We start from the raw sequence: 25,692 nt of genomic DNA on the forward strand, positions 1-25,692 counted from the left end.
ACACAAAAACTAAGATTAAGAGTAAGCCCCTTGGCAAAGGGAGTGTGGATGTTAGAGTATTGGGCTGAAGAGCAAAGGCAGTCTTTCTTAACCTAGTTATAAAGTGAAACAATCTAATTAAAGCCACAGTCCAGCGCTACCTCAGTTCAGTACTTTGTAGAATCTGAATACATAGTTAGCACTTCTTTTCAACCGACAAAAGAAATGAGAAAAAAAAGTAGATACATATATCTATAAGAAATTTAAGAACATGCAAAGTAGCAGAAAATTGGGGGCAGGGTGAGTCAATCTAAGCTGACCTATAGATGACCCAAATTCAAATTACTAAACAAAAACTTCTAAATACTTATTATAGGAATTCACAGTAAATGATGGATTAGAATGAGTGAATTGCAGGAGAGAAAATGAAACTGTAAAAAGGAACCAAATAAAAATTCTATAAGTGAAAAATAAAATATCTGAAGTGAAAGTCCCACAGTATTGCTTTAATGGTATATTGGACTGCCATAGAAAGTATCATTGAACTTGAATACAGGTCAACAAAAATGATCTAAACAAAAGGAGAAAGGTTAAAAAAAAGAAACCACAAGTTAAAAGCTAAATGAGTGTTAGTAACTTATGGCTGAATTTTTTTCTAAATTTGGTGACAAACCAAAACTCTAAGATCCAAGCAATTCAGAAAACACTAAACTAGAAAAATACAAAGGACTCACACTTACAACTTCATAGTAAAACTAAAATTAACATGAAAGAGAAAATCTTAAAAGTAGTAAATATACACACACATACACACAGTAGCAATGATATGAATAATGAATGATTTCTTACCAGAAATAATTGAAGACAGAAGACAACAGAATCACATCTTTTAAGTACTAGAGAAAAATAACTGTAAATTCAGTATTTTATATATAGCAAAAATATTTTGAAACAAAGATAAACTTGTCATCAGCAGACCTACACTACAAAAAGTGGTAAAGGAGGTTTTTAAGGCTGAAATAAAATATGGTGTGTGTGTATGTATACATATACATGTATATACTAAGTGAAGAGCACTAAAAATAATGAAGAGGTGGATAAATATAAAAGATTATTTTTTCTTAAAATCTTTAAAAATTAATTTCAATAAAACAAGCAAACAAAATATAACCAGAGATGTTGAAATAAAGAACAAACTGACAGTAACCAGAGGGGAGGTAGGTGGGAGGTAACAGGGGAAAGAAGGGGAAGCGTTTTCAAGGAACATGTATAAAGGACCCATGCATGGACAAAGCCAAAGGGGGATAGAATTGAGGGTGGGAGGTTGGGTGGGTGGGTGGGAGAGATTGATGGGGGAAAAATGGAGACAACTGTACTTGAACAACAATTTAAAAAATTAATTTACTCTTTAAATTAAAAACTAACAATATAACCAGAGACATTGAAATAAAGAACAAACTGACAATAACCAGAGGGGTGGGGGTAAGGAATAATGGGGGAAAATAGAGGAAGATCCATCAAGGAACATGTATAAAGGACACATTGACAAAGCCAAAGTAGGGTAGGTTCAAGGTTGGGAAGTGGAGATAGATGGGGTGAGGGGCTGTACTGGGGTGAAAACGGAGACAACTGTACTTGAACAATAATAAGAAAACTTAACAATGTATTTGGGGTTTATAAAGAGTAAAAATATATGATAAGAATAACAAAGGATGGAAGGGAGGTAAACAGGATTATACTGGCATGAATTTCTTTCATCATAAGAGAAATGATATAATAATAATTAAAGGTTCATTGTGATGAATTATAGATGCATATTATAATCCCTAGAACAACTACTTAAAAAAAGAAAGAGATGTAGTTAAGTTGCCAAAGAATACTAGAAACTAATTGATTTTTTCTCAAAAGAAAGAAAAGAGAAACAGTGAAAAAAGAACAGAAGGAACAAACTGAAAACAAATAGGAAGACAATAGACAGAAACCTAACTCTGTTAATGATTATATTAAATGTAAATAGAACAAACAAAAAAATGGCAGAGACTACAAGACAGAATGAAAACAAAACAAGTAAAAGTAACTATATACTATTTATAAGAGATGCACTTTAATTATAAAAACACAAAAATAAATTGAAAATAAAAAATGGAAAAAGAATTCCATTAAAACACTAATCTCAAGAAAGCTGATGTGGCTGTATTATGAGATGAAATCGATTTCAAGATAAGGGGGCAGAGAAGTTGTATAAAGTTATAAAAATATAGGTTTATCTGGAAGGCACAAAAATTCTGTACAGCATAGACCAACTAAGAAATGTCAAAAATATATAAAGCAAAAATCGTCAGAACTAAAAAGAAATAAACCAATCTATAATCTTCGGTAGAGAGTCATCATTTTTGTTTAGTAACTAATAGAATAGCATGTGATATTTACAAATACTGAGTCATAATATTTTATATGAATTATAAAGGACTGATTTCAAGCAGAATATGTTCTCTGATCACAAAATAAAAACCAATAACAGAACTATGTCTTAATATTCACAAACATATTTGGCAGTTAAGAATAGCTCATGCTTAAAAAAGAAATCATAAGGAAAATTCTAAAATTTTTTAATTGAGTGAAAGTATAAATAATAAATACCAAAATTTATGAGATGTTGCTAAAGTAGTGCTTAAAGGAAAATTTAAAACATCAGATGCTTATGTTACAAAAATAGATCTCAAATTAATACATCTAAACTTCTTTGTTAAGACACTAAAAGAAGAATATAACCAAAGTAAAGAGCAAAAGGGAAATATAGATGAAAAATCAGTGAAATAGAAAGCAAACATTACAGTAGACCTACAAAATGACAAAATATTCTTCCAAAAGTTTACAAAGGTATACCATATATCCTTGGTATGTACTGGTGTATCCTATCTAGCAAGACTGGTCAAAAAATAAGAAAAAAAAAAAAAACATAACCAATACCAGGAATGAAAAAGGGAGCATCACTATGGATTCTACAGACATTAAAAAAGTGAAGTAAGTTTATGAACAACTATATGCCTATAAATTGACAATACAGATGAAATCAAAATTTCTTAAGAGAATTATAAAAACTGACATTAAGTACATGGGAAAATATAAATAGCCTTCTATCTTTTAAAAAATTTTTCAATTTGAAATTAAATACCCAGAGAAAAGAAAATTGCAGGACTCAAATGTCTTTGCTGATTACTTCTATCACACATTTAAGGAAGAAATAAACAGGGTAAAGAAGGGGAAAGGACAAGCAAAGGAACACAAGTAGAGGACTCATGGGCATGGACAATGTCGGGGGGATTCACTGTGGGATTGGGTAGGATGAAGTAGGAGTGAGCAATGGGGAAAAAGGTGGGACAACTATAACTGAGTAACAATAAGTTAAAAAAAGAAATAACACTTAATCTTATATAAACAATTTCTATGAAATAGAAACAAGAGGGAATTCTTCCTAACCAGTTATCTGAGGCCAGCACAATGTTGAAAACCAAAACTTGTCAAACATTGTAACATAAAAGCACAGGCCAGTCTCAATCATGAACATAGATGCAAAATTCATAAATAGAATATCAGCAAATGGAAGACAGATATATATATAAGAATGATAACCAATTATAACCAAGGTAGATTTATTCTAAGAATATGAATTTAATATTTGATATCAATCAGTGAAAATGTCTATTTAACATAATAAAGGAGAAAATAATATGATCATCTCAATACAGTCATGCACTGCATAACCACATTTTGGTCACCACATATTCAACAATGGTATAACATGTATCTTAGTCATGTAGTAGTCTATCCTATCTAGATTTGTATAATTGCACTCTATTACATTCACATGACAAAAGTGCTAGCAACACACTTCTCAGAATGTATCCTTGTAATTAAGTGACATATGACTACATGCAAAAAAATTATAATAATTTGACATGTATTTATGATTTTTAAAATCCTGACAAAACCAGGAATAGAATAATATTTCCTCAACTGAATAAAGCCCATCAATGAAAAACCTACAAATACCATCATACTTGATTGTGAAATTCTGACTGTTTCTCTACTAAAACTGGTGACAAGAAAATGATATCCAGCCTCATCAACTTCGGTACTGTATTTAATAAATGAGTAAGGGCAAAAGCAAAATTAAATATAATGTGCCTAAAGATTAGATAGAAAATATTAAAACTCCTTTTATTTGCCAATGATATTATGGTATATGTAGGAAATTCAAAGGAATCTGCAAAAAATTACAAAAATAATATGTGAACTTAGTAACATTGAGAAGTACTAGTTAGTATTAAAAAATCAAGCCCTGGCTGGTGTAGCTCAGTGGACTGAGCGTGGGCTGCAAACCAAAGTGTCACAGGTTCAATTCCGTCAGGCCACATATCTGGGTTGCAGGCCACAGCCCCCAGCAACCGCACATTGATGTTTCTCTCTCTCTCTTTCTCCCTCCCTTCCCCCTCTAAAAAAAAAATAAGTAAATAAATTAAAAATCTTTTCATAAAAGATCAATCATATTTTTATAGAGTAGCAACAAAACAATTAAGAACTATAACCAAGATAGACATCCAGATGGAAACCTGACAGCACCATGGAAACATTCTCCAGAGAAAAAGCATAACTGGTGAAAGCTATTTTTTAAATTAAATTTATTGAATGTGGGAGGTGGGGGTGGGTAGGGCAGGGGAGAGTAATAGAGAAAAATGAGGACAACTAATTGAACAACAGTAAAAAAAATTTTTTAAATAAAGTTGGTTATAAAAGGAGACATTCATGCAATGAGTAACTTCTAAGAGTCTACACAATAAAAAAATTGAGGTGAGTTTGGTTAGTAAGATTATATATGTTTCAAATATACATTTCTATGATACATGATCTATATATTGCATTGTGTGCCCACCACCCAAAATCAAATCATCTTTCATTACCATTTGTTTGGCCCCCTTTACCCTCTACTAGCTCTAACCCCCTTCCCTCTGGTATGTATCATACTGTTGTCTGTGTCTATGAATTTCAGTTTTTTTTAAAGTCATCACTTATATTCTCTTAAAAGTGTTCCTAAGAGGGTAAAGAAAATGAAGAAACATTTATTTTTTTAAAATCCACTGAAACTTGGTAAAAAGTGAGAGTCTATGGCACTAAGCCACAATTTGCTCTTTACTTCTGCATTCAGCTTGCCAGCATTTCTCACTCCCTTCAACTAAGTTGAAAAGGCCATTTACACAATGGAATTCTATACAGCAGAAAGAAAGAAGGAGCTCATACCCTTTGCAACAGCATGGATGGAGCTGGAAAGCATTATGCTAAGTGAAACAAGCCAGGCAGTGAAAGACAAATACCACATGATATCACCTTTAACAGGAATCTAAACAACAAAACAAAACAAAACAAAAAACTAGCAAAATATAACCAAAGACACTGAAATAGGGGATAGTCTGACAGTGGCCAGAGGGGAGAGAAGAGGGAATTTCAAGGGGGAAGGGGTAGGGATTACAGGAACAAATTTGGAGGACACATGGACAAAAACTATGGGTGGGGGGTAATGGGGGGAAGGGGGGCGGGTTGGGTGGAGGGGCTGGAGCGGGAGTAAGGGGGAGAAAACTGTACTTGAACAATGATTGAAATAAAAAAAAAATAAAAAAAAAAAAGGCCAAATTCCTGGAGAGTGTGGCTAAGAGGTTAGAAAGTTCTTTCTCCTGTCAGTCCCCCACTCATAGGACAGAAGGTCTACTCCTGCATAGCAAACCAAAAATAGATACCCTGATTGCTCCCACCCTTGCTTGCTCAGAAGGCAGAGGTTTCATGCCAGAAAAGTCCAGCTGAGACCAGAGGTTTCCATCCATCCCTGCTGGGCCCAGACTAGTGGGTCAGCAGTTTTTCCCAGAGGAAAGAGGCAGTCTATAAGAACAACAAACTCTGACTCTCTCCCCCAAAGGAATTAGCTTTATTTAAAAAACACTTTGGGGAAGTTCAGAACTAAGGATACCCTCAAAACCAATAAAGTATTGGTAGAAATCAAATGAGACTGATAGCTTCTCTTAATTAAAAGCAACCAGCAGACCACAAGTGAGCTGGTTCACTAGAAAAAAACAAGACATCGAGAGAACCAATATACAGCTAAGATTCCTTTTAGGACTTGAACAAACCTCAGAGACAGGCTCCAAATTTAATTGAATTAGAATGTTGAGTAATATACATCATGGGGAATTGTCAACAATAGAGCAATCACCTGGCTGTGATTGTGGTACCTAATGTCTGGATTCACATCAATATTATGAGAGGCAGACAACAGAGTGATCAGGGAAAGAAACAAAGAGAACTCTGTTACAACCATTGTCATCCCAGGGTGACTATATTTACACTGAAGGTTTACCCTCTGAGAAGGTCTTCTAAGTCTTCACAATGTAAGGGAAATAACTCTCACTAAAATAGTCTAGTCAACTTACTAAACAAGTAAATAAGCAAACAACAAAAACCAGAGAGGAGTACAGGAAATAGTAATCAGTATCTAGAATTGCTATATCAATATCCAGAATTGCCAAAATATCTGGTTACTGACTAATTATGATGAGACGTGCAAATAAACAGAAAAGTGTGACTCATTCACATGAAAAAATAAGACAACAGAAATTTCCTTTGAGAGAACCTGGATATCAGCTTTAGCAATGACTTCCTGGCAGCCATTAAAAATATGTTTAAAAAAAAATACATCATGCTTAAAGAAATAAGAGACACCAAGATGATAGTGCCTCTTCAAATAGAGAGTAACAACAAAGAAATGGAAGTTATAAAAAGAACCAAATGGCACTATATTACATGATACATCAGAATTAACTCACATGAGTCGAGACTTGAACATGACTTGAAACGATAAAAATCCTAGAAAAAAAAACATAGGCAGTAAGTTCCCCTGCATGTATGTTTATGATGATTTTGGGAAGGGGGGAACTGACACTAAAAGCAAAGGGAAAAAAGTAAAAGTAAATGAGTAGCACAACATCAAACTAAAAAACTTCCCATACAGCAAAGGAAACAATAAAATAAAATAAAAAATCTATTGAATGAGGAAAAGTATTTGGAAATCATATCTGATAAGGGGTTAATATACAAAATATATAAAGAACTCTTACAACTCAATAGCAAAAATGTCAATTTGATTTTTAAATCATTTTTATTGTTATTCTATTACAGTTGTCCCAATTTTTCTCTCTTTGCTCTCTTCCACCCATTCCACCCCAGGTTCCCATAGTTAATTCCTACACTGTTGTCCATGTGATGGGTCATTATACATGTTTCCTGTCTAGTTCCTAGTCTCTCCTTCCACCACCCTGCCCTTCCACTCCCTCTGGTCACTCCCAGTCCACTCCATGTTCCATGCCTGTGGTTCTATTTTTTTCATTAGTTTATTTTGTTCATTAGATTTCTCTTATAGGTGAGATCATATGGTATTTGTCTTTCACTGCCTGGCTTATTTCACTTAGCATAATACTATTCAGTTCCATATATGCTGTGATTAAAGGTAGGAGTTCCTTCTTTCCTTCTGCCACAAAGTATTCCATTGTGTAAATGTACCACAATTTTTAATCCACTCATTTACTGATGGGTCTTTAAACTGTTTCTACCACTTGGCTATTACAAATAGCACCTCTATGAACATAAGGGTCCATAAGTTATTTAATTTGAATTTTAAAAAGGCAGATGATCTGAATAGACATTTTCTCCTAAGAAGACATACCAGTAGTGGACAGGTACATGAAAAGATGCTCAATATCACTAATCATCAGTGAAATACAAATAAACCACAATGAGTAACCACCTCACATCTGTTAAAATGGCTATTATCAAAAATATAGTACATAACAAATGGTGTTGAGGGTGTAAAAAAAGGGGAGCTCTTGTGCACTGTTGATATGAGTGTAGATTGGTGCAGGCACTATAGAAAACAGAATGGGGGTTCCTCAAAAAATTAAAAATAGAACTACCACAGGATTCAGCAATTGCACTTTTGAGTATCTATCCACAAAAAAACACACTAACTCAAAAAGATATATGCATGCCTGTTCACTCTCCTTTCTTATAATAATTTTAATCTCTTTACACTCTTATGAATATTAGCTCATTTGTTGTTGATAGTGGGATTCCTAGTGCGAGTTATTTTTGCAGGTATAGGTTTGTTTCCTGGGCTTTGTAGTTTTGTTCTGGCCACAGCATATACAGTATATGAGATATGGTGGGTGGAGTAACTCTCACCAAACCAACTAGAGGAAAGGACCTACCAAAGAATGACCCAACAAGATCAAAACACAATTATATCTATAGAACCAACATAAATGGCCTAAAGGTCATCCCACGAGCATCAACTTCAGGAGATCAAGGAGACTGCACCACTGAATTGTACAGTTCTCCTACAATAGAAGTTCACACCACAAAAACAGGGAGTCAAAACAGATCAATTTAAGAAGCAGAAGCTAACAAGAAGAGTCTCCCCAAAAAATGGGAAGACAAAGAAACAGCCCTGAATCAAAAAGAAAGGAGGAATCCTCAGAAACAGTGCTAAATGAAATACTAGCAAGTAAACTGTCAGATACTGAGTTCAAAATATGGTTATAAGAAAACTCACTGTGCTCAGTGAAAATAACAAAAAAACTACAGGCAAGCCACAAGGAACTTACTGTGAACTACATCAGTGTAAAAAAGGATATAAAACAAAGGACATATCAACAAGAACCGGGAGAAAATGAAGAATACAATTTATGAATTGAAGAACACAGTAGAAGGTACCAAAAGCAGGCCAGATGAAGCAGATGATCGAATCAGCGAGCTGGAGGGAAAGATAGAAAAAAATTCCCACAAGGAGCAACAGAAGGAAAAAAGATTCAAAAAGAATGAAGAGGGGTTAAGGGAACTGCAGGACAACATGAAATGTAATAATATCCATATAATAGAGATACCAGAAGGATAAGAAGAGGAATTAGGGATAGAGAACCTGTTTGAAAAAGTAATGATGGAAAACTTCCTTAACTTGATGAGAGAAAAAGTCATACAACTCCAGAAAGCACAGAGGGTCCCAATCAAGAGGAACCCAAAGAGGCCCACTCCAAGATACATCATACTTAAAGTGGCAAAATGCAAAGACAAACAGAGAATCTTAAAGGTGGCAAGGACAAACCAGAAGTAACATACAGGGGAGCTCCGATGACTCTAGCAGATGACTTCTCAACAGAAAAACTACAAGCCAGAAAGGAATGGCAAGAAATATTCCAAGTAATGAAAAACAAAGGCCAGCAACCAAGACTACTCTACCAAGCAAGGCTCTCCTTTAAAATGGATAGCAAAATAAGGAGTTTCCCAGAAAAAGAAGGCTAAAGGAATAACCTTCACCAAGCCAGCACTGCAAGATATCCTAAAGGGACCATTTTAAGATGAAGAAAAAGAGAGAGAGACAGAGGAACACAGGTACAAAGGGGAAAAATGTCAATGAATAAGTACCTATAAATAATAACCTTAAATGTAAATGGATTTCATGCTCCAATCAAAAGACATAAGATAGCTGAATGGATAAGAAAACATGACCCTCATATATGCTGCCTACAAGAGACACACCTCAGAACAAAAGACATACACAGGGTAAAAGCGAAGTGCTGGAAAAATGTATTCCAAGCACATGGACAGGAGAAAAAGAAACCAAGGTAGCAATACTTATATCAGACAAAGTAGACTTCAAAACAAAGGCCATATATAAAGGGACACAGAAAGACACTGCATAAGTGTCTTCATATGACACATATTCAAGGGGAGAATCCATCAAGAAGACATAAACATTATAAATATACATGCACCCAACATAGGGGTACCCAAATATATAAGAAAAATATTGGAGGACTTCAAGAAAGATATAGAGAACAACACACTTATACTAGGGGATTTTAACATCCCACTGTCAACAATGGATATATCTTCCAAACAAAATATCGACAAGGATATAGTCACTGAACAACACACTAGATCAAATGAACTTAACTGATATAGATAGAATCTTTCATCACAAAGAAGCAAAATACACATTCTTTTCAAATACATATGAAACATTTTCAAAACTACACCTCATGATAGAACACAAAACAAGACAACATATTCAAGAAAATTGAAAACTTATCAAGCTTTTTATTGGACCACAGGACCTGAATCTAGAAACCAACCTCAAGGAAAAAATATGAAAATATTCAAATTCATGGAGACTGAATAGCATACTATTAAACAATGAATAGGTTAATAATGAGATCAAAGAAGAAATCAAAAAATTTCTGGGAACAAATGAAAATGAATACACAACAGTCCAAAACTTATAGGACATAGTGAAGGCAGTCCAGAGAGGGGAATTCATAGCAACACAGGCCTACCTAAAAAAGATAGAAACATTTCAAGTAAACAACCTAGCCCTGTATCTACAAGACCTGGAGAAACAACAACAAAGCCCAGAGAAAATAGAAGGAAGGAAATAATCAAAATCAGAGAGACTTAAATGACATAGGGACTAAAAGAATAATTCAAAGGATCAATATATCCAAGAGCTGATTCTTTGAAAGGATAAACAAAATCGACAAGCCTTTAACCAGACTCATCAAGAGAAAGAGAGGACTGAAATAAATAAAAGCAAAAGTGAAAGAGGAGAAATTACAACTGACACCACAGAAATACAAAGGATTGTAAGAAAGTACTACAAAGAACTATATGCCAAGAATTCAAAAACCTGGCTGAAATGGACAAATTTCTAGAAACCTATAATCTTCCAAAACTGATAAAGAATAAGCAGAAAGCCTGAAGAGACTGATAACTGCTAGTGAAAATGAAACGGTAATTAAAAAATTCCTGGCACACAGAATCCCTGGCCCAGAAGCTTTCACAGGACAGTTTTACAAAACATTTAAGGAAGAGCTAACCCCTATCCTTCTCAAACTATTCCAAAAAGCTCAAGAAGAGGAAAAACTCCTAAACTCTTTTCATGAGATCAGCATCCTCCTAACCTCAAAACCAAATAAAAACACAACAAAGACCAAAAACTACAGGCCAATATCACTGATGAACATAGACACTAAAATCCTTAACAAAATATTGGCAAACCACATCCAGCAATACATTAAAAAGATCATACACCATGATCAAGTGGGATCCACCCCAGGGATGCAAGGATGGTACAATATTCACAAATCAATAAGTGTAATACATCACATAAACAAAAGGAAAGACAAGAATCACATGATCACATCAGTAGATGCGGAGAAAGCATTTGATACAGCACCCATTGATAATAAAAGCACTCAGCAAAGTGAAAGTAGAGGGGGCATATCTCAACATAATAAAGGCCATATATGAGAAACCTACAGCCAACATCATACTCAACGGGCAAAAACTAAAAGCTTTCTCACTAAGATCAGGAACAAGACAAGGATGTCCACTTTTACCACTTCTATTCAACATAGTATTGGAAGTCCTAGCCACAGAAATTGGACAAGAAAAAGAAATAAAAGGCATCCAAATTAGAAAGGAGGAAGCAAAGCTGTCACTGTTTGCTGATGACATCATAGTGTACATAGAAAACCCTATAGACTCCACAAAAAAAAACTACTCAATCCTAATATGTGAATTTGGCAAGACAGTGGGATACAAAGTCAATGTCCAGAAATCAAAGGCATTCTTGTACACCAACAACTAAATATCAGAAAACAGAAGTCAGGAAAAAATCCCATTTGATATAGCAACAAGAAAAATAAAGTACCTTGGAATAAACATAACCAAGGAGGTAAAAGACCTGTACTCAGAAAACTACACAACACTGAAGAAAGAAATTAAGGGAGACACAAATGAATGGAGCATATACCATGTTCATGGATTAGAAAAATTAACATCATCAAAACATCCCTACTGCCCAGAGCAATTTATAGATTCAACACAATCCCTATTAAAATGCCAATAGCATACCTCACAGATCTAGAACAAACCTTTCAAACATTTAGATACAACCATAAATGACCCCAAGTAGCCACAGCAATTTTGAGAAAGAAAAGCAAAGGAGGGATCACAATACCTGATGCCAAACTATATTACAAGGCCACAGTAATCAAAACAGTCTGTTAGTGGCATAAGAACAGATACATGGATCAATGGAGCAGAATAGAGAGCCCAGAAATAAACCCATGTCTCTATAGGCAATTAATATTTAACAAAGGGGGCAGATGTATAAAATGGAGTAAAAATAACCTTTTCAACAAATGGTGTCAGGAGATCTGGACAGCTACTTTCAAACAATTAAACTCGACCACCAACTTACACCATACACAAAAATAAACTCAAGATGGATAAAAGACTTAAATATAAGTCATGCAGCCATAAAAGTCCTAGAGGAGATCATAGGCAGAAAAATCTCAGATATTCCATGTAGCAATATTTTCACCAATATGCTTCCTAGAACAAGGGACAGAAAGGAAAATAAACAAATGGGACTTCATCAAAATAAAAATCTTCTGCATGGCTAAAGAAAACATTAGCAAAATGAGGAAGGAACCAACCTTATGGTAAAACGTATTGGCAAATGATACATGAGGCAAGGGTTTGATCTCCAAAATATATAAAGAACTCATACAACTCCACTCCAGGGAGACAAACAATGCAATTAAAAAAATGAGCAAAGGACCTGAACAGACACTTCCCCAAGGAGGACATACAGAGGGTCCAGGGACATATGAAAAGATGCTCAGCATCACTAGCCATCAGAGAGATGCAAATTAAAACCACACTGAGATACCACTTCACCCTGGTCAGAATGGCCATCATAAACAAATCAACAAACAACAAGTGCTAGAGAGGTTGTCAAGAGAAGGGAACCCTAGCACACTATTAGTGGGAATGCAAATTGGTGTAGCTACTGTGGAAAACAGTATGGAATTTCCTGAAAAAAAAACCCTAAAATTGAACTGCCTTTTGACCTAGCAATTACACTGCTCCAATTATACCCTAAGAATCCTAAAACACCAATTCAAAATAACCTACACACCCCAGTGTTCCCAGTAGCACTATTTACAAAAGCCAAGTGCTGGAAACAGCCTAAGTGCACATCAGTAAATGAGTGGATTAAAAAACTGTGGTATATTTACACAATGGAATACTACAAAGCAGAAAGAAAGAAGGAACTCCTGCCCTTCATGACAGCATGCATGGAACTGGAAAGTATTAGACTAACTGAAATAAGCCAGGCAATGAAAGACAAATACCATATGACCTCACCTATAAGTGGAATCTATTCAACAACAACAACAACAACAACAACAAATGAGCAAAATAGAGCCAGAGACAGGGAAATAAAGAACAAACTCACAGGGACCAGAAGGGACAGGGGAGGTGGGTAATGGGAAAGAAGAGGAAGGGTCAAGCCAAGGATCGTGTATAAAGGACTCATGGATAAAGACAATGGGGGTGGGGTTGGCCAGGGGAGCAGTTAATTTTGGAGGTGCAGGGTGGATAGGGCAGGGGAGAATTACATAATGGGGGAAACTGGGGACAACTGTCATTAAACAAGAATAAAAAAAAAATAAGCCAGCCCTGCCTGGTGTGGCTCAGTGGATTGAGTGCTGGCCTGTGAACCAAAGGGTCATGGGTTTGATCCCTGTCAGGCCACATGCCTGGGTTGCAGTCCAGGTCTGTGGTGGGAGGCGTATGAGAAGCAACCACACATTGATGTTTCTCTCTCTCTCTTTCTCCCTCCCTTCTCCTCTCTAGAAATAAATAAAATCTTTGAAAAAAAATTTTTTTAACTAGGCCGTGAAAGACAAATACCATATGATCTCACCTATAAGCAGAACCTAATCAACAAAATAAACAAGCAAGCAAAAAAGAACCAGACATGGAAATAGAGAACAAACTGACAGTGACCACAGGGGAGGGTGGGAGAGAATAATGGGGGAAAGAAGGGGAAGGGTCAAGAAACGTGTATAAAGGACCCATAAACAAAGACAAAAGGGGTGGGAGGAGAATTGAATGTGGGAGGTCGGGATGGGTAAGGTGAGGGAGAGTATTGGGGAGGGAAATGGGGACAATTGTAATTTAACAACAATAAAAATTTTTTTAATTAAAAAAATCTGTTAACAAATAATGATAGAACAACTGGGCCAATTTGTTGGGAAAAAATGGACCTCATCTCTACCTCACACAATGATCCAAAATTAACTTGAGATGAATTATATCCTTAAAAATGAAATCTAAAATTAAAATTGTATTTGAGAAAAACAAAGAATATCTTTATGGCCATGAGGTAGGCAATGATTACTTACACAGGTATCAAAAAAATAATAATCACAATAACAAAATTAATAAATTGTTTTCCAAGTAAATTAATCTCACCAAAAGACATTTCATTTTCATTTTTCATTTTATTTTTTATTTATTGTTCAATTAAAGTTGCCCTGCCTTTTCCCATTGCTCCCCCCTGCCCTATCCCCCACACTCCCAAAATGAAAAGTAAGTCACATACTGAAAGAAAAATATTCAAAATATCTACTTCTGACAAAAGACTTAACAAAACGTAAGAATTCAATTCATGCTTTGGTGTACTAACTTAGTTCTGTAACCTTAAATAAATAGCTTAAAACTCTTTTTTTCTTTTTGTAACTTTTTTAATAAAACTTTTTCTTTTAAAGATTTTATTCATTTATTTTTAGAGAGGGAAGAGGGGGAGAGAGAGAGAGAGACAGGGAGAAAGAGAGAGAGAGAGAGAGAAACATCAATGTGCAGTAGCTGGGGCCTGTGGCCTACAACCCAGGCATGTGTCCTGACTGGGAATCAAACCTGTGATGCCTGGTCCACAGCCCGCATTCAATCCACTGAGCTATGCTAGCCAGGGCTTTTTAAAACATTTTTTATGGTTGTTCAAGTACAGTTTTCTGCTGTTTCCCCCCACCCCTCCCCACCACCTCACCTCCGCCCCCTGTTCCCACCCCACCTTGTTATTGTCCATGTGTCCTTTATAATAGTTCCTGCAAACCCTTCACCCCTTTCCCTTATAATCCCCTCCCCTCTCCCTTCTCGTCACTGTCAGCCTGTTCTCAATTTCAGTGTCTTTGGTTATATTTTGCTTGCTTGTTCATTTTGTTGATCGCTTCTTGGCCTTTTGGCTAAGATCAGGTATAGTATCTGTTCTTATAGTTTAAAACTCTTTAAACATACTTTTTCTTACCTATAAAACATAAGGGTTAGGTAGAATATTACAATGCTCCTTTTCTAAAATTATGTGATTTTTTTGAACCTACAGCAAGTTTATTGGTACAAATTATATAAAGGGGATGATGGAAAGGAATATGAACAAAGATGGTTTGGTAATTTAAAATAATGCTTAAGTATCTCTGGATATGGGAATTTACATCAAAGCAGAAACTCAGAATATTTACTTACAAAGAAAAAATATGCAAGACCCTCCAACACTGATAAGAAAACCATAGTTAAGGGTATTTTATGAATGCCATAGGAAGGCAGAATGGCAGACAGTGAGAATTACAAAATGTTTACTAATCTAGTGTGCCTATCCTTGTATTTGTCAGGAAAGTAACAACAGAAAATAAGAAATACTAATAGTGTCAACAATAAAAATAAAGTTAAAAATAATAAATACTAAAAATAAAAATGTAGTGCTTATTATAAGTATTTGATACCATTGAACAAAGCACATAGTGTGCACTATACAATACTGCATTTTATAATAAGTATAATACTTAAAAATTGTAGCATCTCCTTAAAGGTCTTTTTAAAAGTCAATAACAATGTCTCTTAAAAGTGCAAGCTTTGATTTGATCTTTAAAAAAAACTAATTTATTTTATTCTTGATCTGTTTTCAGGTGAAGCCACATTATTTAGTAAAATAGATATTTCATATGAAAAAAATTTTAAAGGGTTTATACTTTTCACCATCATGTTCAATTACCCTTTGGTATATCAACTAGTTATTGCTCCTTATTTTTTTCAGTATCACTTGTTAAAATAGCGGGATGGGAGTAAAGGAATGGATGAAAAGGTGAGGGAAATATAATCAATATTAGTGATGTAACTTTGCAAGATTACAGATTGTTACTAGACTTAGTGTGGTGATCACATTGTAAGATATATAAATGTCAATCACTATGTCATACACCTGAAACTAATATATCTTATGCCAACCATATTTTAACTTTAAAAGATTAGCACAAATTGTAATAATATGAAGTAGTAGTTTTCACAGGTTAAAAAAAAACCTTGTAAAATGTATAGGAATTAAGGAATAAGAATTATCTACAAAGTGTTAGCAAAATTTATTCATTTTTTGTCATTTTATATTCAGGTTTAACTGAGTTGAATGACAGTCCAGTTCCCCTGGAACTTGAGCGCTGCAAGTCTCCCACTTCAGGTAAACAACAGTGCTATTTTTCAGGCTTCTGGTAACCCACTGCCCTAATCTACTGCTTTATTTTCTTAATTCTTATAATGTAATTTTTTTTATTTTAATAAAGGGATAATTCCATTTCTGAAATGTAACTATAAGCAAAAGTTTTTTTCAATTTGATTCCAAAATCAATTAAAAATATGTCTTTAAAAATATTTTTGGCCTCTTAAAAATTAAAATCAGAGGTATGAGTGCAATGCTTTTAAAGACATTTTAAAGAAAGCTTGTTCAGCAAGTATATTAATAATTTTAAATAATTATTGGAAACTTTATATAGAAACTCTCTCTTCTTATAGTTAGAACTGAGTTAGTGGGAAATATATGCCACAAGTGCAGTAGCATGTGATACTATCCCTTTGGACTGTAGTTTGGAGGTATGTATATTCATTGATAAAAAAAAAACATATAATGAAGTATGTTGGAAGTAAAACATCAGGAAAAAGTATGAGACCATTAAAATGTACTTTAAAGTATGAGTATAAAGATTCCTAGGAATAAATCTTTTAAATATGTAAAGAAATGTTAACAGTACAAATTATTGAGTAGTGGAATTATGAATGGTTTGCATATTTTTCTAATTTTTATTTATATATATTTTCTGTAATGAATGTATAGCAATGTGTAAATTTCTGAGCCCCCCAAATATTTGGTATATTTTTGATATTAAACTATAAATCTGTTTTCACAGAGTATAAAAGAACTTTTTTAATTTAAATTATTTTTAATTTCATACAAATATATAAACATTTAATAATGTCTTTATATATTTTTTATTAAATATTTTTTAATTTTATTGTTGTTCAAGCACAGTTTTCTGCCTTTTCCCCCCAACTCTCCCCGCCACCCCAGCCATTCCCACTTCTCTCCCATTTCCACCCACCCCTTGTTTTTGTCCATGTGTCCTTTATAGTTGTTCCTGTAAACCCTTCACCTTTCCCCCCCCCCATTATCCCCTCCCATCTCCCCCCTGGTTACTATCAGTTTGTTCTTAATTTCAATGTCTCATGTTATATTTTGCTTGCTAGTTTGTTTTGTTGATTAGGTTCCAGTTAAAGGTAAGATCATATGGTATTTGTCTTTCACCACCTGGCTTATTTCACTTAGCATAATGCTCTCCAGTTTCATCCATGCTGCCGCAAAGGGTAGGAGCTCCTTCTTTCCTTCTGCTGCATAGAATTCAGTTGTGTAAATGTACCATAGTTTTTTGATATATCAACTAGTTATTGCTCCTTATTTTTTGCAGTAATCCATTCAATAATGTCTTTGTAAGGCAATAATTTTTCTCCTTTTTATTGAAGTTATTGACTTTTAGATATTTATTTAGAATTATGACATCTTCAATTTACTTCATCCCTTATTGTTCTCCTTTTCACACATTCAAGTTCAAGTTCCATTTGGAATGTATTCTGTGTATGATGTGAGGAAGGAATCAAGGTTCCTTCCATTTAGTTATCCAGTTTATAAATACCATTTGTGGGAAAACTATCATTTCTCCTGCTGTACCAAAGTGAATTTTTGCCACAAATTAGTGTACTTGACGGTTTGTATGTGTGTGTTTCTAGAACATATTCTATTTCATTTACATGTTCATCTGCCATTTATCCAATTCCACTCTATTTTACTTGCTATAGCTTTAGAGTATTGTTGATAGTGTAGGTTCTCCAATTTTTTTTGTGGTTCTTTTCCAAGAGCGTTATAACTATTTTCAGTCTTTTGTGTCAAATTGTTCAGTTTGCACACAAATATGCTTGGGTAGTGATTACTGTTTCATTGGATCTATAGATTAATTGTACAGAATTAACGTATTCAATAATATTGAATTTTCCATTTGGTGTCTCTCCATTTACATGTGTTTCCTTTACTCTCAGAAATATTTTTAATCATCTTTTTAGAGATCTTGCATACCTTTCACTGGATTTATTCCTTTATGTTCAATTTTTTGGGGAGAAGATAAATTGTAGAATTTTTAATCAATGAAATATTATACTGCAATAGAAAATAATTACAGGTAGCCCCATTAACATGGATAAATCTTTTTTAAAACTATAAAACTCATCGAAACTACTTTTTCTATTGTTTGAAGCTAGAATATAAAATACAATTGATTCTTATGTTAAACATATCCAGAAAATTTGATAAATTTATTTAATTCCAATAATTTATAAATTCTTTTGAACTACCTGTATATTCAATCATGCCCCTCCGTTAAAATATCACTTATATTTCTTCTAAGGAAAGAAATTATCTAGGACCTCAATACAAAGCTGAATTGATGTGTTAGCAGACCATTTTCCTTATTCCCAATCTCAGAGATAAGTCTTTCAGTATTTCATAATTCTGGTAATTGCTGTAAGTTTCTAGTAACATCCTGCTTTTAGCCATCTTGCCTATGATGTTTCTTTTTTTATTAATGTTAGAGCAATTCTGGAAACACTATCACTTTTTTTTTTGGCAGACTGAGAGAACTTGGCATACAGTCAATTAGATTGCTTCAAAGCAGGAAGGTTTCGAATACATTTGTATTCTGTTATTTGGGACAGCGATGATTGACTGTGATAAAATTCATTTATCGCTTCAGTGGCGTATTTGAGGCTGGTCTACTGGCCAGTCCTGTTCTTCTTTGGTAGTAATTTTAAAATATAAGTAATTATAATTGAGGAATAAGAGATTATTCCTTTTAACAAGTTTTCAATCATTATATATTTGTTAAAATATGTAAAGTTTTTTTCCTGGGGAAAATGCTAACAGTTTAATTTATCGTAAGAATTATTGGACAACTGTACTTGAACAACAATAAAAAAGAATATTGGAAATTATCAATATTTGCTTGTTTAATTCATTTCCCATGAAAAACAAAAATTAGTAATTGTGTGTATTAAGGGGTCTTTTTAAGCCCACAATGTTTAATACAATTTCTAGCAATCTACTACTATTTCCAGCATACCATAGCAACAAATATACATAAAACTACATTCTATAGTCTCTTGCTATTGTTATAGGAATTGCTGCATCTGATCTAGATTGTCAGGAAAGGCATAGTTAGGATAAATGCAGACTTTTTAAGCCCAATATCATAAAACTAAAATGTAACTATGAAAAAAGTAAATTTAAGACTTTATCAATAGTTCATAAAACTCATGAAGCTTATTATTGCTAGAGGTATTAAAGAATGAAAATATAAATAATTAAATTGTTTAGATAACTTATGAATGACAGCATCAATATATTATTAAGAGAAACTAGAATATTTGTAACTTATTCTAATTTTTGAAAAATTAAGAAAAGCAGCCATGCCACCTAACAAGTCAGTTCATTAAGCCTGATGAATAGTGCAATTTTATGCTTGTATCTGGGTATATCTCCCCTTTTTATGCACACAAAATACTTAAGAGCCAGTACTTTTCTTGCCTTTTTTTTTCTTTAGTGCAGTGATTCTGAAACAAAATCATGTGAAGAGTTTGTTAAAACACAGATTGCTGATTACCAGAGATAGATTTTAATTCAGTAAGTCTAGAATGGAGCCTGAGATTTTGCCTTTCTATCAAGTTCTCAGGTGATACAAATCTTCTGGTCTCTGGACCACTTGAGAATCATGGCTCTGTGAAACTTTTTTAAATATTCTTTTCAGTAGTTACTTCATCTCTCAGTATCTATTTTGGGATCTCAGACACTTATGTCTTTAAAGTCTGCTAAAAACAGATTAAAATATTGACACAGTTATTGCTCAGCAAGAGAGGTTGGGAATTACAGAAACTGGAGACCAGTAATCATTTTATAACTCTGATTTTCTACATGAATCTCAACCCCCCTTTTAGCCCAATAAACTACAAGTAAAATAAAGCGAAGTTTTGGACTATAAATATATCCTTTAGGATAATGAGAGAGGACAGAGTAGTATTTAGGAGCTGAAAGAAGCCCAATGAACCAACAAGAATGCTGATGTTCTTAGCTTCTAGGATAATATAATCATTTAATATTTAATTATCACCAACAATTCAACAAATAATTTTAAGTATCTACAGTTAGGTAGATAAGATGCTATCCACTAACAATAAACTAGTGAACAAAATAAACATACTCCATGCCAAATGCAACTGACAGTCTACCTACAGAAACCAACATTAAACTAATAATTTTACAAATTGCTAATGTTTTTTTCTTAAACCCTGTAACCCTTTTCTGCTTAGCAGCTAAGGTCATGTGCAATCCGTGTACTATGTAAACACACTTCCCAAGGGGGTGAGCAGGAGCTAACATTCAGTCCTAGTTCCACTAGGTCCTGGCACAGAACTGCTAACATTCAGTCCTGGTTCCACTAGGTCCTGGCACAGAACAGCACCTTTTTCTTTGAACAGAGTTGAACACTAACCAAGCCTTCAACTGTAGGGTTATGTCTGCTCACAGATATGCATTTTCTACTTTGTTCTCCTTGAAACTGTGCCTTTAAAAGTCATTTTGTCAGATAAGTATCTTTTTCTAGACTGGCATTAAGTCCTAATATTGTTGCTACCTGTATAGCCATCCATCCTCATGAGTCTCACTATCCACATATACAATAAACTTACTATACTGTCAAGTTCAACTGAGGGCAAGGATGATAGAAATATTTATCTTTACTAAAAATATTTATTTAGGCATCTTTAGTAAGCAATCTTTATTTAAATATCATAGAGGTAAATATCACAAAATACTAACAAGGAAGTAACCAGTTCTGTCCTCAAATCTGAGTTTCACCTGGGTCTTATAGCCTATTCTGAATGCTCTTCCTGTTTGATTCTGTGTACCTAGAACACTACTATATCCTTCAAAGAAGTCATTTTCCCTCCAAAAAGTGTTCTGTTGGGGCCATACCAACATACACAGATAAAGGCATAAACTAATGACCCTTCTAAGTAGTTATCATGAAATTCGCCTCTAAGGTAAAAATTCTTGGTTCACTTGGACTAAGAAATTACATGCCAATAGTTTTTTATTCCTTTTCTTTAGGACTTCCTACCAGAACTCCTGAGGCAGCACCAGGCTTTTATAGGAATGAGATACCAGCTGTGAGACAGAGGAATCAAGTACATCACTTGCCAGGTGAAAGTGAAAATCTCTTTTATAAACAAACAAGTTACTCACACCTCCACAACTTTCTAAACTTCACAATTTGTATCAAAAGCTTTATTCTTATTTGTTGTGCTGAAAACACAGGTCCCTAATGAACGAAGACAAATTTCCTTGAAGCAATGGTTAAAACCAGAGACACTGACTTCATTAGAAGGAAAGCAGAAATTCCTAAAGATTTTGTGAACAATTTTGAAATGTTCCATAGAATTTTGATAGTGTTATTTTCATGCTCTGTATATGAATTATTTGTATCAGGCCAGTAAGAAAATATGGAGAGACCAACAGACAATTTGGGGAAAACTTAAGAGCCAAAAAGAAAGGAGTTTTGTAAAAAATCTCCATAATTCTTCCTAACACAATTAAATATTTTCTATGATCAGAAACAACTGTAATGATCATGAAAACTACATAAAGAATGGCCTCAAAGGAGCAATGTTCTCTCAAAAATAGTGAGCAGAAAGTAGTAAGGTCCAATAATCTAAATTTTATGCAGTCATTGAATACTTGATGAAGCTCATAGGGACCAAATCATAATCAAACACAAGTTATACAGCTTCCTTAGATTAGGAAACCATTACAAAATGGTTGTGACCAGATCTGCAACTTTAAAAAACTTGAATTACTGCCCTGGCTGGTGTGGCTGTCAGTTGGTTGGGAATCATTATACAAGGCAAAAGGGTGCCAGTTCAATTCCTGGTCAGGGCACATACCTGGGTTGTGGGTTCAGTCCCCAACTTGGGCTGCATATGAGAGGCAACCAATCAATGTTTCTCTCTCACATCAATATTACTCTCCCTCTCTTTCTCGTGCTGTCTACAAATGAATAAATAAAATCTTTAAAAAACATGAATTAGCAATGGTCTAGACCCCAAATAAATTCAGCAACCAAGAAACCTAAAGATAATTGCAACCAACACTTTTCCAGACAGTAGTTTTTTTTCCTATGTACTACAACAACTTTGTCATATGCCTTTGTCTGTGGAGAATTGCAGCTTAGTTACATTTGATTGTAAAGCCTATGACTTTTTCCTGATTTTCATTTTTTTTCTGATTTTTATTAATAAGATGAAAAAACATGAATTATAAAAAATAATCAAAGTTAAAATTATATGACATCCAAGCATTGAAAAAGTGAAAAGCTGCTGAGTCATGAGCAGACAATATTTTAACTAAGAAATTCAAAAGAACTTAAGAATACTTCTCATAAACATCAGAAACACAGCTTAAGTTCCATTTAAGTTCCAGGAAAAAACTGAATTTGAAAATAATTTTTAGTTTTTAGAGTTCATCAAAATCAACAAATTGTCATCACGTTTTGAATTTATTAAGCCTTGTTTGCTAAAAATGGTAATCAACATTAGTATAGCACTTTAAAACAAATGTGTATTATTTAATCCTACAGCAACCCTGTGTCATTGGTATTAGAAGAAATTATGGCCAAGAAAAAAATTCTACAATTTGTCCAAGCTTATCCTACTAGTAAATGCCTTAGTTTGAACCAACCCAATTCTTCAGACTTCACGGTTCTCTAACCTTGAATTATTTGGTCTCCTATTTGTACTTATAGAAAGTGTGTGTAAGAACCTAGTTCTCCCTGGGAGTTTATAAGATAGAAAAGAACAGAAATAAAATTTCATAATTATTTAACAATTGTTCATAAGATACTAATAAAAAGTCCCTGATTCATTAACATCTAGATGGGAATAATACATATTTTAAGGTAGTAATAAAAGCAGAGTCATAACATTAAACATTTTTATGCTGGAGAAAGTTCTAATAAAGATACCTCTTAGCCTGGCTGTATCTTAACCACTTCTGAAGAATGCAAAAAGGGAAAATGGCAACAAAATTACAGTCATGTATGCCTTTCAGGATTCCACCATGGCATAATGACTGAAAATGTTTGCTCCCCGCGCGCACGTGTGTGTGTGTGTGTGTGTGTGTAACTACACCTGTATACACACCTGGTATTTTTTCTAATCTTAGTTTCTGGCATAGGGAAGATAGAGACAAATGAAATTCATTACTGTATTTCAACCAGCCAAGTTAATTTACAGGTAAACTCCACAAACATTCTAATATAAACCACTTTTATTTTAACTGCATTAGATGCATTTATTTTACAAAAGATATCTAGGCCACACAGATGGCATCTAAAGCAGGAAGACTGGGTTGCTTAGTGAAAGAACATAGCTTTGGAATCAGAGAAATTTGACCTTACCCTGCCGCTTTCTACCATTATAACTTTAGCCAAGTTTCTTAACCTTAACTGTGCTAGTATCCAGAACATTCTCAGTAATATATAGTAGTAGTTATTATAAAAGCAGTAATAAACATCCATGGCCTAAAGAGACTGAATTTGTCTCTTTTACCATTTTAAATTTCCAAACATTAGTTATAGTTTATTTATAACAGAGTAGAAATCCTTCATGAAAACCAAAAAATCAATCTAGCTGTTTCTAGTCGAGAAACAACTAATAAGAAGCTTTATATCAGAAACTTTTGAACTCAGCTCTTTATATTATTTCTGTAGCCATATTCTGACTTATTCAGGGTTCACTCTGTTCCCAAAATTTTGATTCAAATGTGGAAACAAGGATCTGACTGAGACTTATTTGAAAACAGTATAAAATCTCTATTGAGCTAGGCTGCACCTGTCCACTGACTGAATTGAATTGAAGTCAGAAAAAGGGCATATGAACACATAGTTGATTGAATGAGATGACACAAACAAGATACATGAAGTCCCCCAGGCAAAAACGTTTTGTAATGCCTGAAGTTCTGTTGTTATTTAGGGCTAAGATCAAAGATAGGGATGAGCATATGACCTCATCCTGGTTTAGCTATCATAAGCCACCAGACTACACTGCCTCTTTACTGTAACAACCTGAGTTTGGGAGGCAGAAGAATCAAGGAGTGGAGATAAATACTCCTGCAACGGTTTTTAATCTGGTGCTATTGTGGCTTGGCCATCACCTGATCTTTAGGCTTGAGTTCATAGATAGATATTAATAAGTTTTTTGCCATCAGTCAGTCCTTTCACTTATTCGCATGATCTTTGGTCTCTTAGGCTATCCTTCCTAAAAATTTCTAGGTAAGCCAGAAGGTGATAAATGTGATTAGGTAAGTGACTAACCCTATCTTTGGGGATGCTTTCCTTCAGATTTTTTAAAACTCATATTTATTGAGAAATATTTACATAGAATAAGATTCACCTTTTTAGTATACAGTTATGAATTATTTTTTCTGCTTTTAATTTTGTTTTTCTTTCTAAAAATGTATGCCACAACATGTTAAAGTAACAAGAGGAATTTTTCTGATAATTTTCCCAGAATCTAACAGGACTGGGATCATAAGAATCTAACACTTGCCACAGCTTTACTCCCTGCCTCACTGCTGGAGTGCCTGTGGCACAACTTGTTGTATTACTGTCTGCAAGCCAAGACAGGCAGCTTTTCGAGGTGTGAAGAATTAAAGATACTATTCTGTGTGATGATGCACGACATGACAGAGATTTTTATAGCAGATAAGAGATTTTTATAGCAGATAAGAGATTTTTATAGAGAATAAGCCCATTGTGAATCAAGTGTGGGCTGTCATCATTCTTAAAAATATGGTGGATTCTTAGGAAGTACCATTATGCAGAGCAAAGAAATAATAGTACTAGATATAGTTGGAGGCCTTATCAAGTGTGCTGTGCTTAATCCTATGCACTCTATTTTAAGTAGGGCATGTTTCTCAGATAAATCATTTTTTTTGGTATAGAATACCATAGAAAACAATCTTTTCTTGTCAGCTAAATTTGATAATGAAAACAATAGCTAATACTGAATGATTGTTATAAACCACACCATGCTAAGAACTTTACACATATTCCCTTAATTATTACTGACAAGATTCCTATCAAGTGGGGACTATCATAATCCACCTTTTTACAAAGGAGGAGAAACATAATCTTCCTGAGATTAAGTAACTAGTTCAGGGTCACCAGGCTGGCAAATACTTGAGTCACCATTTGAATCCAGTTTACATTGTATTCTTGATCACTGGGCTTCACTCCATCAAATACTGGGAAACTTGCCTTGGAGAAAAGCAAAAGTTTTTGTGGA

General features: G+C 34.1%; 1 protein-coding gene and 1 pseudogene across 6 annotated transcripts in view; both read left to right on the top strand.

Moving 5' to 3' along the window:
* STXBP5L (syntaxin binding protein 5 like) overlaps positions 1-25,692 on the top strand; it is a 335,631-nt gene that overhangs the window by 247,646 nt on the left and 62,293 nt on the right. For 4 of the 6 annotated variants that reach the window (XM_028505036.2, XM_036018147.1, XM_036018149.1 and 1 more), the window contains 2 exons: positions 16,373-16,438; positions 21,461-21,553. In XM_028505036.2, coding sequence (XP_028360837.1) covers positions 16,373-16,438; positions 21,461-21,553 — 159 coding nt within the window. The remainder of the gene's footprint in view (positions 1-16,372; positions 16,439-21,460; positions 21,554-25,692) is intronic. The other 2 variants (XM_028505038.2, XM_036018150.1) reach the window with 1 other exon arrangement.
* Positions 15,157-15,243, top strand: LOC114491281 (annotated as a pseudogene).

Source organism: Phyllostomus discolor, chromosome 2 (genome assembly GCF_004126475.2).
Source record: "Phyllostomus discolor isolate MPI-MPIP mPhyDis1 chromosome 2, mPhyDis1.pri.v3, whole genome shotgun sequence".
NCBI classification, from domain to species: Eukaryota; Metazoa; Chordata; class Mammalia; order Chiroptera; family Phyllostomidae; genus Phyllostomus; species Phyllostomus discolor.